Here is a 12,847-nt window from a genome sequence, read left to right as displayed (position 1 = left end):
GTGATAACATTTTACGGATAAAGGGTGACATATCGCCAAAGACTGTCATCTTTCTGTGGCCAATTGAAAAGCGGGTTGTCCCCGAATGAATGGAAATAGGTCATAAAGAAGGATTGAATGTAAATTGGAACTTCACGGAAGGGGTAAAGAGTGAAGCTTTGAGTTGACTGGGGTGGATGAGGAGGGTGCACTCCTGTATGTCTCTTTTGGCTTGGTGCTGCATTGAGTTGTTAGTAATAGTAGGAGTAGTTTTAGTTTGCTCCAACAGTGAATGATCTAAACACTGTTAAAGATGCCACCATATTCAAAGTAGTGGCATAATTTCGTCAAAATCCTGGGGGTGGGGGGCAAAGTTGGAGCCAATTTTCCAAAATCAAGTGAAAATGAAAACTGAAAGAGCCATATAATACCATAAAGGCAAATATGTACTAAAGAAAACTGACCCATTTCTGTGGATGCTTGAAATTATGCAGACTTATCTTAGTTTTGACAAGATTTTGAATAAACTAAATTTCAGCTTGGAGGGAGGCACAAACTGGGGTCTAGGGGGAGTTCCCGTTTCCCTCCCTGTCCCATATCAAATTATGTCCCTGATCCATAGTCGTACTTTGAGATGGTTAGGATACGTTTTGGGGATGAAAGATGACAGATTGACAAATGGTGTCTTCTTGGGCCATCCATCTAGGGCCAAACGAAAAGGGTTGGGGTGTTCCCAAATGAGGTAGGAAGAGAGGCAAAGATAAAACGGACTTAAAGGTAGCTGATTGAAGTTTTAAATAGACTGAGAAGGAGGGGGAGCTTGTGCAGCTGTTTCGCCTCTTGCGGCATTAAATTTCTAATTCCTTTATTTTCAGCAGTTGCACTTCCCTATCTTTTTCCCTTCTCTCTGTCTCTACCCCCACCTTTCTCCTCCCCTTAAAAAAAAATAAAGCAGCTTGAAATTTGAGATATAAACACTTGTACGAAGCTCGCTTGAGCAGTGAATGATTTAAACACTTTAAGAGATTCCACCACATCGAAATTTGTACTTTAAGAAGGCTTCATCAATAAATGTATTGTAGATACATCCCCAGGGGTTTGGTTTACGAGAAGACTCAAACTTAAGAAAACGCAAAAAGAAAAGAGAATAGAATAGAAATGTCTTAAAATATTAAAATGGGGAGGGAAATGCTCTCCTATCCGTTATGTATGTGCCTGGTGTAATATGTTTAAATTCTTCGAAATTTTTCTGAAACAGAAAGCTTTCCTGCGATCAGCGAAAAGTTAGAAACATTCCCAGTGTCGACGCCAGACGGTAACCTGAGCCATACTAGGGGTCGGTACCGCTACCATTACCGTTTCTATTCCTGTTTTTTTCCACCGTTTTCTGTTCTATCACTGGCACTTCTGTTTTCTGGCACTTGACCGTCGGCCAAGTGCCAGTAGCGATCGCAATTTCTGTCCGTCGGTCTGTCGGTCTCGGTTTTGCTAGTTAAGGCACTTCAAGATAAGCTAGGACGATGAAAATTGGCAGGTGTATCAGGGACCGGACCAGATCAAATTAGAAATAGTCGATTTCTCGATTCAATCATCTGGAGGGATTGGAGGGACGGTTAATTTGGAAAATTTCGAAAAAATATTTTTAAAATGCATCCTTGCCAGTCTGCATAGTGCAGTGGATATAGCGTTGGTATTCTTCCCCTAAGGTTATAGGTTCAATTCCTGACAAGACATTTTTCATAAGTTTGTTTTTCTTGCTCTGCCATTTTTAGTATTAATTTTTAGTTTAATTTCAAAACCTTTTTTTAACATGTCTGGCCTTGATTAACACTTTTACCAAAAATATCAGATTGGATATGGTTTTATGGTGATTAAATCTGGAATATGCTATAGCATAGGCCAGCAAGCGTAGGAGGTGCTAAATCAAGCGATAGATTTAAAGCGATCAAAAGTATAGGAAAAGCTATTTAGTTTCAGAGGCAGAAATCCCGCGCAGAGATCACTTTCAAATTTATTCTAGTTAATCGACCTTTGTGATTCAGGGGTCATTCTTAAAGAATTGGAACAAAATTCGAACTTTAGCGTAAAAAGTAAATAATTTTTGCTTGTTTTAAGTTTTAATGTTGCTCCTGACTTTCAGTTGAAAGCACTCGAAGCCCTTCCTCCAGGGACTGTGGGGCATTAAGTCGTCCTCAAAGACATAGTTATTAGGTTTTTTGCCTATCGTGAACAAAATGGCTATCGCAAAAATTGGATCCGGTGACTTTGGAAAAAAACGAGCGTGGGAGGGGGCCTAGATGCCCTCCAATTTTTTTGGTCACTTAAAAAGGCCACTAGAACTTTCAATTTCTGTTCGAATCCTAATGAAATATACCTAAGTATTATGAAAATATAGTACTTTAGAAGCAAATTTCGGCTATATATTTGCACGTTAGGGGGTGGGGTAGGGGGTGATGGTGATGGTGATAAACAGTGGCGTAATTTCGTCAAAGTCCAGGGGGGGGGGTAAAGTTGGAGCCGATTTCTCCAAATAAAGTGAAATGACAGTAAAAACTAACAAAGAAGCGATTTGGTACCATAAAGGTTCTACCGTATTTAGTAGTATAAAAGTACTATAAAGGTACTTTACAGTACTATAAAGATAAATATAAACTAAAAATTAATCTGTTTCTGTTGACGCTTGAATTATCCAAATTTATCTTAACTTTTACCTGATTTTGGAAGAAACTAAATTTCAGCTGGGGGGCAAACTGGTGTCTGTTTGCTCTTTTTTGGGGTCATTTTTTATATTTGATCTTTTTTATTAATCAATGTTTGCCAATGTTCATTTTACTTTCATAAACCTAAAAAATAGAAAAAACCGGAAATATCTGTTAAAACGACCGTTAAAAAGAAAAGAAGGCTTTTCTGTTTTTCGGTAAAAAAAAAACGGAAAAGAAGATACAGAAATCTGTTTTTTTCTTTTTGTCCGTTTCTGTTAGAATCTTTTTCTGTTCCGTTTTTTAATCGCCGTTTTTACGTTTCTGTTCTAGCCAAAAACAGAAACGACACCGACCCCTTAGCCACACCTCTATCACCCGTCACATTGAACACTTGATGCCTACTATCTTAGGTTATCTCAAGAAGACAAATCTTTGACCTCTACTACACCTAGCCAAATACCTATACCATCTAGTCTTGATTGACCTTCGAAATTCCGTTGGCTTATTTGATTTTAGTATACCTCTATAATTGACATACCTCTTCAGCTGATCACACCTCAACCACCCACTATCTGGTGCTTTTTGATATTAACTATCTTTAGTTACCTCGGGAAGCCAAATTTTTGGTTTCTATCATACCCAGCTATACCTCTACAATCTAATCTTGATTGACTTTCATAATGCCTTGGACTAATTGATCCTTAGCCTCCTCAAAATTACCTATCTTTATCTAATTCGTGTCTTTACCGGAAGATATTGGAGAAGATTCACTCTTATAGCATCAACAAATAAAATTGGTCTCTCTCTCTCTCCCCCCCCCTCTTTTCTGTTGAAAGTTTTTTTTTGTTTTTTGTACGTGCATGTTCTCTGATTTCAGCCCTTAGTTTTTCTGTACTCCTTTTTTATTTTATTTTTTAGTTTGCACATTTTGCGAAGATACCTACACATTCAGTATGTTTTTGTATTTATTTTATAAGTATTGTTTTGTTTTTGTTTTTTTTAGAATTTGGTTCATAGGTTGTGTAGCTCATATTCGAATAAAGCATTATCATTTATTTATTTGATGGGTCTTGATGGGTTTGAAAAAGTTACCCTAAAATCCATCCACCTTGATGCTTCATGCGCCCCTTTTTCAATAAAGGGGCGATAGGTTTATAGGGTTTATATATTTAGGTTTATATAGGTTTATCGATTCCTCGCTCTCTCTCCTCTAATAGATGATGGAAAACCATGTAATACTCTATAAACGGTCCATAGCAGAAGTTGATTTTATATAGACCACGTATGTGTTTATGAATGAATGTGCAACCACCCAGCAGGTTTGTTTCTGAAAATGGGAGGTTTTGTTTGACGTAGATAAATTGGTATCGATTATTTGGCATTTCCTTCTCAATTTCTCAAATAAGAGTTTTTAATTACCCCCCCCCCCAAAGAAAAATTAATATGTGACTAGCCCTCTTTATCTTCTCGTTAGTATGAATGGTCGGATGATTTTTTTTTTTTTTTTTTTTTTTTTTTTTTTTTTTTTTTTTTTTTTTTTTTTTTTTTTTTTTTTTTTTGTGTGTTTTGATTTTGATTTACCGACACCTCTCTGTGTGTGTTCGTGTAAAGTCAGGTATAAGTAGTTTTCTTATTATTTTGATAGTGATACAATTTATTATGTCACTAATTTATTATATCTCAGCTTATTATTTTAGTAGTGATTTAATAGTGATAGGCAAGTGATTTAATCAGCTTCACACGATACCTTGTACTTCTTCGTCGTAAAGTGAGCAACTAGAATTCTATTGCTAATACCTACCCAGCCTAAGCAAGTCCGAAAAGCTTCCTAATTCATCATGAGCCCTGCTCCCTGCCTGTGTACCCCATCCTTCCTACCTTAATGAATAAATTCTATATCACCTCATTTTATGTTTCCTAGCCCTGGGAAATGAGTCTCTGAAATTCTTAACAAGTTCAGTTCAAGACATCCGAGTTCGACAGTCAAAACGTCAATACGATAGTTGTTTTTCACTGATATAACATTTCTAGTCGTGATTTCCATATTGTTTAAATCATTGGAACTGTCCTGGCTCAAAAAAAGCAATGTGACCCAGTTGGTGACACATGTCACCAACTTATACTTTTCAAGTCTACACACAATGCTTATGTTTATATATATATATATATATATATATATATATATATATATATATATATATATATATATATATATATATATATATATATATATATATATATATATATATATGTATACATATATATATATATATATATATATATATATATATATATATATATATATATATATATATATATATATATATATATATATATATAGAGAGAGGTCATGACCTTTGAAACCCTGTCATGGATACATACTCTTTTATTTTAATAGTTACACTGGTTTAAACATTGAATGAGATATTATTATTTTTCCTTTCGATTGAAGCCAAAGGTTATCTTAATTCATAATAAAAAGCAGATTAAATTTTCGAAATAAATGTATCATTTTCTTTACCTTTTTTGTTTAAGTTCAATATCAACGGTCGGGTGCATTAAATGAGGCTAGGCATAAACAGATGGCTTACTTGGGGAGGGGTGTAATTAAACTAATATGCATATATTTGATTGATTTTATTTCAAGAAAGAGTCAAATAGGATCAAAAGGATGGATCACTTGGATCCATATTAATTTGACAATTTGCCATACTGGCTTCAGGTGGCTTTTTAGTCATCTTTGCTGTCGTGACTGTGTTGGCTCCAGGTGGCATGGTGCTGCAGTGAGTTCTTTTTATTAGTAGCAATAGTAAAATTAAAAAATATTAAAAATAAAAAAAAGAATACAATGTACAGTTAGATTATTAGGATTTTGCGCAATTTAATCGAACCGTGTCCTGATGATAGATTGACTAACAAAAAACATTGCCCTATTGTTCCTGAATCGGTTTTGGTGGAGGTTTTCGTTGTGTGGAAGACATATAACTTCACTTGAAATCCATTTTTTTTTTCATTAAAATTATCTATCATGTACATAACAACATAACATCCATAGCACCAGTAAAAAGAACCACTGTTATTATAATAAAGCAAAAAAATTTATCTGTGTTTCCATAGCTAGGCCTGCTGATGAACAAGAATAGACAACATCCAACCAAATAAATTCTCGTTGTAAAAATAATGTCTTTAATATTATTACTACAATTACTGACAAGCATCCCTCTTTATACCCTCCCAGGAAGTTATTATCTCCCTTGAATCCTTTCTTATAACATCGTCGCATCCCAACCAGGACGACCTATTTTTCGTTTAGCCCTAGACGGTTTGCCGAAAAGGAAAACCTTTAGCAATGTGTCATCTTTCGTTTGCAGAACGTGCCCTAGCCATCTGAACCTTTCTTTCATTTTACCCCTTGAAAGCATGATTGACCCACACTTTTCGTACAATCTACTGTTTGAAATACGGTCAGTCAGTCGGGTACCCAAAATAATCCGTAGGTAATTTATTAGGAAAATATCTAGCAAATAATCCCTCGTTTTTCGGAGTGCCCATGCTTCAGAACCATACTTCATCACTGTTGCTTCTAATATTCCAATATTGGTTCGCAGACCTATATTTCTATTCTTCCTCTTTCCTTTCTCCTTTAACAGGTTATAAGAGGCAAGAACTTGAAATTTCAAGAGAATAATATAATAAAAATAATAGAAAAAAAGAAATCGAAAGAAAGAAAATGAAACATAATAAAAAGAAATGCTCTTTTTCTTCTTTCCTTTCTCCTTTAACAGGTTAAAACAGGCAAGAAATTTAAAATTTAAAGAAAATAAAATATTAAATAGGATAAAAAAAATATTTTTTTCCTCTTTTGATTTCAGATTCTCTAATTTTTTTTTAAATGTTGTTTAAATTCTCTCTCAGTTTCAACTCTGAAAAGGCCTTGTTGTAAACAAAAAAACATTAGTTCGATTGTTCTTCTTTTTCATCTTCCTAGTGGCCGTAGATCCATTATTTTCAAAATTTATTTCTTTGGTTTAGACACGTGAAAATGCCAAATCACTTCAAATTAATTAATGCGCCACATGATTAAACCAGTTACGTTAAAAAGGCTTATAGTTCTATTCAGTTCATTTGTCCTTTAAAAGAAAAACTTGAATTATAATTTCAAGTACATCCTAGAACAAAAACCCACAATTGAATAGTAATAGTATGTCCCTGGAAAAATCGCGTCTCTGTCCCAGGATTTGAACCCGCTTAATGAGTCCATTGCCCTCGTTAATGTCATTTTCTCTTTCAAGACTTTGCCATGAGTTTCTGTTTATTTAAGAAGTTGATGCGTGAAATTGTCACTTTGTTATTTTATTGTTTTTTTTTCTCTATAATACCCTATTTAAAATCTCAGTTATTTGTGGTGTAAATTTCTACAAACGAATTTTGATGTTTCTGTTCAAAAAATGATAGTTAACTTGGATCAATTTCGATGCGAAATATATAAGCCTATTGTGTATGCTTTCTCACTCTTTGGACGTTCCACTGAAGTTAAGAAAAAAAAAATCGACTAATAAACACTAAGCTTAAAGCACCAAGGAAATATTCTCTTTTTTTATTTTTTTATTTTCTTCGAACGCTCCACTGAAATAAAGAAAAAAAATTGACTAACAAACACTAAGCTACAAGCACCAACGTCAATAAAAGAGAAACTCTTTTTCTAAGACAAAGACAAGTGAAAGAATAGATTGTAAATATATGATTTGGGCTATATGTATATTAAGGGGGATGGGGGTAAAGTATTTGCACAGTGAAGTTCGAAAACTACTTCATAATATGCAAAACAGTTGTACCTGACACATTTTGCATGTAGACTCACTACACTTTACCCCACCCCCCTAAAGTGCAAATATATTTTCCATATTTGTTCCTTAAGTATTATATTTCATCAAATTTTATGATACTTCATCAGGAATAGTCAGAGAAACAGGTTCTAATTCGATGAAGAATTTAACATCGGCGTTATAACAGAACAGTACCGAAAATTCTTTTTTTTTCTATAAAGTGTGTTCTATAGTAGTATATGTTATTTTTCGCTTTGCTGTAATTATTCATTTTTATTTTGCTCATTCTAGATTTCATATGTTCATTCTTAGTAATTTATGTTCGTTTTAAGCATGACTTGTTATTTGACTTAATTTTTGCTCGTTTTATGGGCTCTTTACTTTTCACATTTTTTAGTTTCCCACTTTTCTCTAAGATTCCTATTATGCTACACACCTAATTTTCAATAACACTCTTCAAAAAAAGCTCCCTTTTTTAATTAGACGCCACTTTACAAAATTAAACACTTAAATACATTTTTTATGATTTCATGATTTTTTTTTTTTTACACACAAAATGAACAAAAACTAATATTCAATTGGAGCCAATAGGGCCTTTGTTTGACATTTCAAACAAAGGATACCTTTTATCACAATAATATTTAAACCGTCAAAAATAAACACGGATATAATAACTATACTAACAATGACTCTCTTCAGAAAAAGCTCCCTTTTATAATTAGACGCCACTTCATAAAATTAAACACTTAACTACATTTTTATGATTTCACGTTTTTTTTCACACAAAATGAACACAAATATTCAAACGGAGCCAATAGGGAGCTACACTCCAAACAAAGGCTACCTTTTATCATAAAAATATTTAAACCGTCAAAAATAAACACGAATATAATAAAAATAAGGGGGAAAGCACAACCAAGAAAAATTGCAGCTTATGGCAGAAAAGGGAGAAAGGAGGTCACCCCAGCATGGCAAATTCACAATGCTATACTATAAAAGCAAAAAAAAAAGCAAGAGCTTTTTTAACGACAGGGAGGTATAAAAAAAGAAAAGTGATAATACGACGATCTACGATATGTTGCACGGCATAAACACGAACAAATTTATGCTCTATAGTCAGGACTGAAACCTGATTATTCCGTTAAGAAATGTTACCTTGTCTTTAGGCACTTTTTGTAAAACATCGCGTGACTGTTTTCAGATTCGTGATTGGTAACGGGTTACGGACACTACCAATCATATAAAATAAGATAATCTTTCAAAATATAGTGGTAACTATGAGGTATTTATATTGCAACTTGTAATTTGAATTGTCATTTGGTGTGATTTTGTTTCAGTAGAGCCATAACTAAATTACCGTTAGACATAATTACCGTTCAGCGCGTTAGCCCGTTAATAAAGGTTATTGTTTTTGTTTATTTATTTATATATATGCGTTTGTTTTAGTTTGGGGTTGTCCTAAGGAACCGAAATGCTCTCTGGCTTGTATTTTGTGTAAATTTGTCTGTCAATAAACTCTTGGTGAAAATAGTTTAAGTTTTGATATTGTTTGTATATTTTTACATTATTAAGCAAAATACTCCTTTAAATTTAGTAGCCAATACTAGATATTTAAATGTTTTCAGTTCCGGTGAATGAAGATATTCGAGGTTCAGATGGAATGGAGGTGGACATGGAAGTATCTAGTGGAGCAGGCAAATCTGTTGATCATCGTGATAGTGATGAAGATTTATAGGCTAGTTTTTTGTAATCAAATATGATTGGTAAGGCTGCTTTAAACAAGTGGTTTCTCTTTAACTGAAAATCCTTACATTAAATCAATTTTGTAATCAAATATGATTGGTAAGGCTGCTTTAAACAAGTGGCTTCTCTTTAACTGAAAATCCTTAAATTAAATCAATTTTGTAATCAAATATGGTTGGTAAGGCTGCTTTAAACAAGTGGCTTCTCTTTAACTGAAAATCCTTAAATCGCGAGTAATTAGCTTTATCGCGACTAACTTTAAAGTAGTATTTTCAAATTACTTGTGGCTAAGATTCGGTTGTTTTAATTTTTTTTCAAAATGATGGCACTTTAAAAGTAAATTGTATTACTTGAGAGGAAACAGTATTGCTTTGGGTAGTGAAATAAGCTTTTAAGTTACCTTAGAAGATTTATTTTAGAAGAATCAAATCTTTTAATGTTTAATTTTTTATTTCTATTGTGAAACAGGGAAAAAAAGTTTCCTGACTTATCGTATATAAGTTCTTAAATTAAATCAAACTGATTAGCCTTTTCCTACTAACTGTAAACCACTGTTTGAAGTCATGGGTTTGATTTTATTTGTGTTACGGCAGATTTATTGATTTAAAATTATCTGGGTTCACGCTATAGGCCAAGTGATTGATTGTTTTTATTCACAGTGCCCAGTTATATGAAAATGTCAAGAAGGATTACGTGAGAATTATAGGTAATGTCTGAAATAATCATTTTGTCCACAGTATACCGTTAGATAGATCCATAATTATTATATATGCATGTCAGCGTTGCCGTTATTTCTGCCAAAATGTCGAAATAAGCCTAAAACTGGACGCTGCTAGTATTCATATCCTGGAAACGAAATGAGTGTTCGTCACTTCTTGAACGGCATGGATTTGCGATCCATAGCCGTAATGAAGAACGGTTAAGTTCATGGCTCTATCCAGAGGGGTAGGGGGTTTGACTCCTCCCCGAAATATTTTTCCGGCCCGTAAAAACGTAACAAAAATTAATATCATCAAATTTTTACGCGTTAAAAAATTTTTAACCCCCTCCCCCTGTCCAAAAAAGTCATGGATACGGCCCTGGTCAAGCCATGTCATTTAGAGATTTTAGCTCTGCCTGAATAATCAAAATACCCGAATTTGGGCAGGAGTGGAAGCTCTTGCAACGGATGGACAGACATCTGACAATTTATGGGTTTTTTTTATCTTACTTTCGCTCCAGGCCCTTACGTAGAAATTTTTTATGCATACGGGGGGACATAGAAATTGCATTTACTAATTTGAAGAAGTGTGCAGGAATCTGGAAAAAAATAGGAGTTCATGTTGGCCCCCCGTGTATATCTCTGATCGATTCCACAGAGTAATGCTTCTTTTATTTTTATTTTTAATGTATTAAAAATAATGACACTGTTAAAAACATCATTGACAATTAACTTTTAAAAAATTAATTAAAAGGATTTTTTGAAATCATTCAGTCATATTGTAAAATGTTTTTTAGAAATAAAAAAGAAATGCTTCACCTGTTCATAGCGCTCTGTCCGTCTAAGAGAACCTTTATGTGGTCCCGCAATTCTCAAGAAGAATATAATCACTCAAATTCATGAAATCCTCCACCCCCCCCCCTGAATAGGAAAAAAACATATTAAGTAATAAGAGGGATTGCATTATTTAATGATAGATGAGTTCTGGGGCCGAAGAAGTGGTTTTATTTTGATATCTTTGTATTTCAAGATGGTTAGTTCACGTGGTATGAATAATTTTTTTTGGGATGAAGGCCTGATTTGGGTCTCCACTAATCTGGGTTTCCTGCTTTTACTATGCATATGATAAATATGCAATTCTCGATGATCCACAAAAAAACTGCATAAAACTTAAAATCATAAAAATTACTCTATTTTCTCCGTTTCTTCTGATTTCTCTCCCCCACCCCCCTTTCTCCTTCTGAATTAAAAAAAAACCTCCCTCTCCTCCTCCCCAGCAGAGATTGTGGCAACGTTTATGGTGCTGGATGCTATGCAGAATGTATTTGTCTTATTCTACTGAATGGTCTGATTTAAAACTGGATTTTTTTTTATGTTAGTGCTGTTTTCTCCTCTTTTCTTGTATTCTAGTGTCTGATGTACTTGGTATTGTCATTTAATGGTTCTACACGTTTTCGTATGGGAGGAATTGGCTTTAATTAAAAATATGTTCTACTACGACTTTGCAAATAAAATTAAGGGGGAAGTGATTTCAACGATCCTACTCCCAAATGAAATTCTTGAAATTTGTCTTTTTTTAAAATTAATACCAGGGTTGCCATCTGTTCTTTTTTCCCGAAGCCTGTTAAAAAAAAGCCATCTAGTTAGTCTTTGGCACGATGCCTAGTTTTCTTTCCGGTCTAAGTTTATTCTCTTGTTTTTTTTTCCAAATTTGTTATGTCTAAATTTACCTTAAACCGTTTTTTTCCTATTTTAACATTTAACATTCTAATTTTTTCATTGTAATGTTAAACTTTCATTTGACATAAATATTGGGGGAATAGCAAACCTGGGTATTGTGTATGAACCAAGCTCACATGATTTATATTTGAATGCAAACATATGGCATGCACTGTGTATCGCTGAATCTTTTTTTTAAATTATTATCATTATTATTTATTTATATTTTTGTTTAGCTGATTTTTATTATTAATCATTTATTTAAAATCCCTGATTTTTTTTTGGGTGGTTATTGCGGTGATTCATTTTGGCAATGCTGTTTGGACCACGTACATATAACCTGTCCTTTTGTTGAGGGCTCAGCATTACATTGAATTCCCCTCTTTTTATTATCTGATGTTTACACAATATTTCAATTTACAATTAAATAAAATTAATTAAAATTTAAATTTTTGATATATTTTATATCACAATTAAAATGTAATCTATAAATCACAACACTGTTCCACCGATAAAAAATCGGTGGAAATCGGTATTTCACCGATAAATGCTGAGGTCTCATATTAAGTTATTATTAATTGAAATTTAAAGCACACTAATATTCCGCTTCAGCGGTGCCAGTTGGGGGGGGGGAGAGAATTGTACCTTGAATTTTGACAAATATATTTTCCTTTTTGGTATATAAAAAACAGCGAAATCTTTCCTGCCTTGCGTTTTGGGTGGGGAATATTTTTACCAAAAAAAAAAATTATTTTTTTATCCTCTTTTTTTAATGAAAATAAGTCCTTGCCTCTTCTCCTACATTTCTATGAATTGGCCCCCTTGCTCCAATTATAAATAATTGGTCCTTATGTTGAGGTCGAAAAATAAGAGTTAACTAAGTTAATTTTTTCGTTCCACAACACTTTAAACAAAGATTGAGTTTTAATAAAATTGCTATTTTATTGAAATTTTGATCCATTTTTCTGTTTCACAATACTCTGAACTTTATGCAATACCTTTAAATTAACACAGTATAGTTGTATTTTAATTAAACACCAATTTTTTAACAAAAAAAATTAGTTTTTCACTCGAAAATACTTCAAATTTTACACAGCATTTGAAATTATTATGTAATCTAAAGTTAATTACAATTGGTTTTTATTTTTTATTATTTTGGATGATCTATTTCAAAAAGC

General features: G+C 33.2%; 1 protein-coding gene across 2 annotated transcripts in view; it reads left to right on the top strand.

The window, feature by feature from the left end:
* Positions 1–9,940, top strand: part of LOC136037390 (large proline-rich protein BAG6-like) — a 73,178-nt gene extending 63,238 nt beyond the window's left edge. The window contains exon 14 of one of the 2 annotated variants that reach the window (XM_065720134.1): positions 9,133–9,940. In XM_065720134.1, coding sequence (XP_065576206.1) covers positions 9,133–9,242 — 110 coding nt within the window. In that variant the 3' untranslated portion in view covers positions 9,243–9,940. The remainder of the gene's footprint in view (positions 1–9,132) is intronic. The other variant, XM_065720135.1, reaches the window with a different exon arrangement.
* The last annotated feature ends 2,907 nt before the right edge of the window (positions 9,941–12,847 follow it).

This window comes from Artemia franciscana, chromosome 16 (genome assembly GCF_032884065.1).
Source record: "Artemia franciscana chromosome 16, ASM3288406v1, whole genome shotgun sequence".
Classification (NCBI taxonomy): Eukaryota; Metazoa; Arthropoda; class Branchiopoda; order Anostraca; family Artemiidae; genus Artemia; species Artemia franciscana.
Note: the sequence above shows the minus strand (reverse complement) of the source record. Positions and strands in the feature narration are given on the sequence as shown.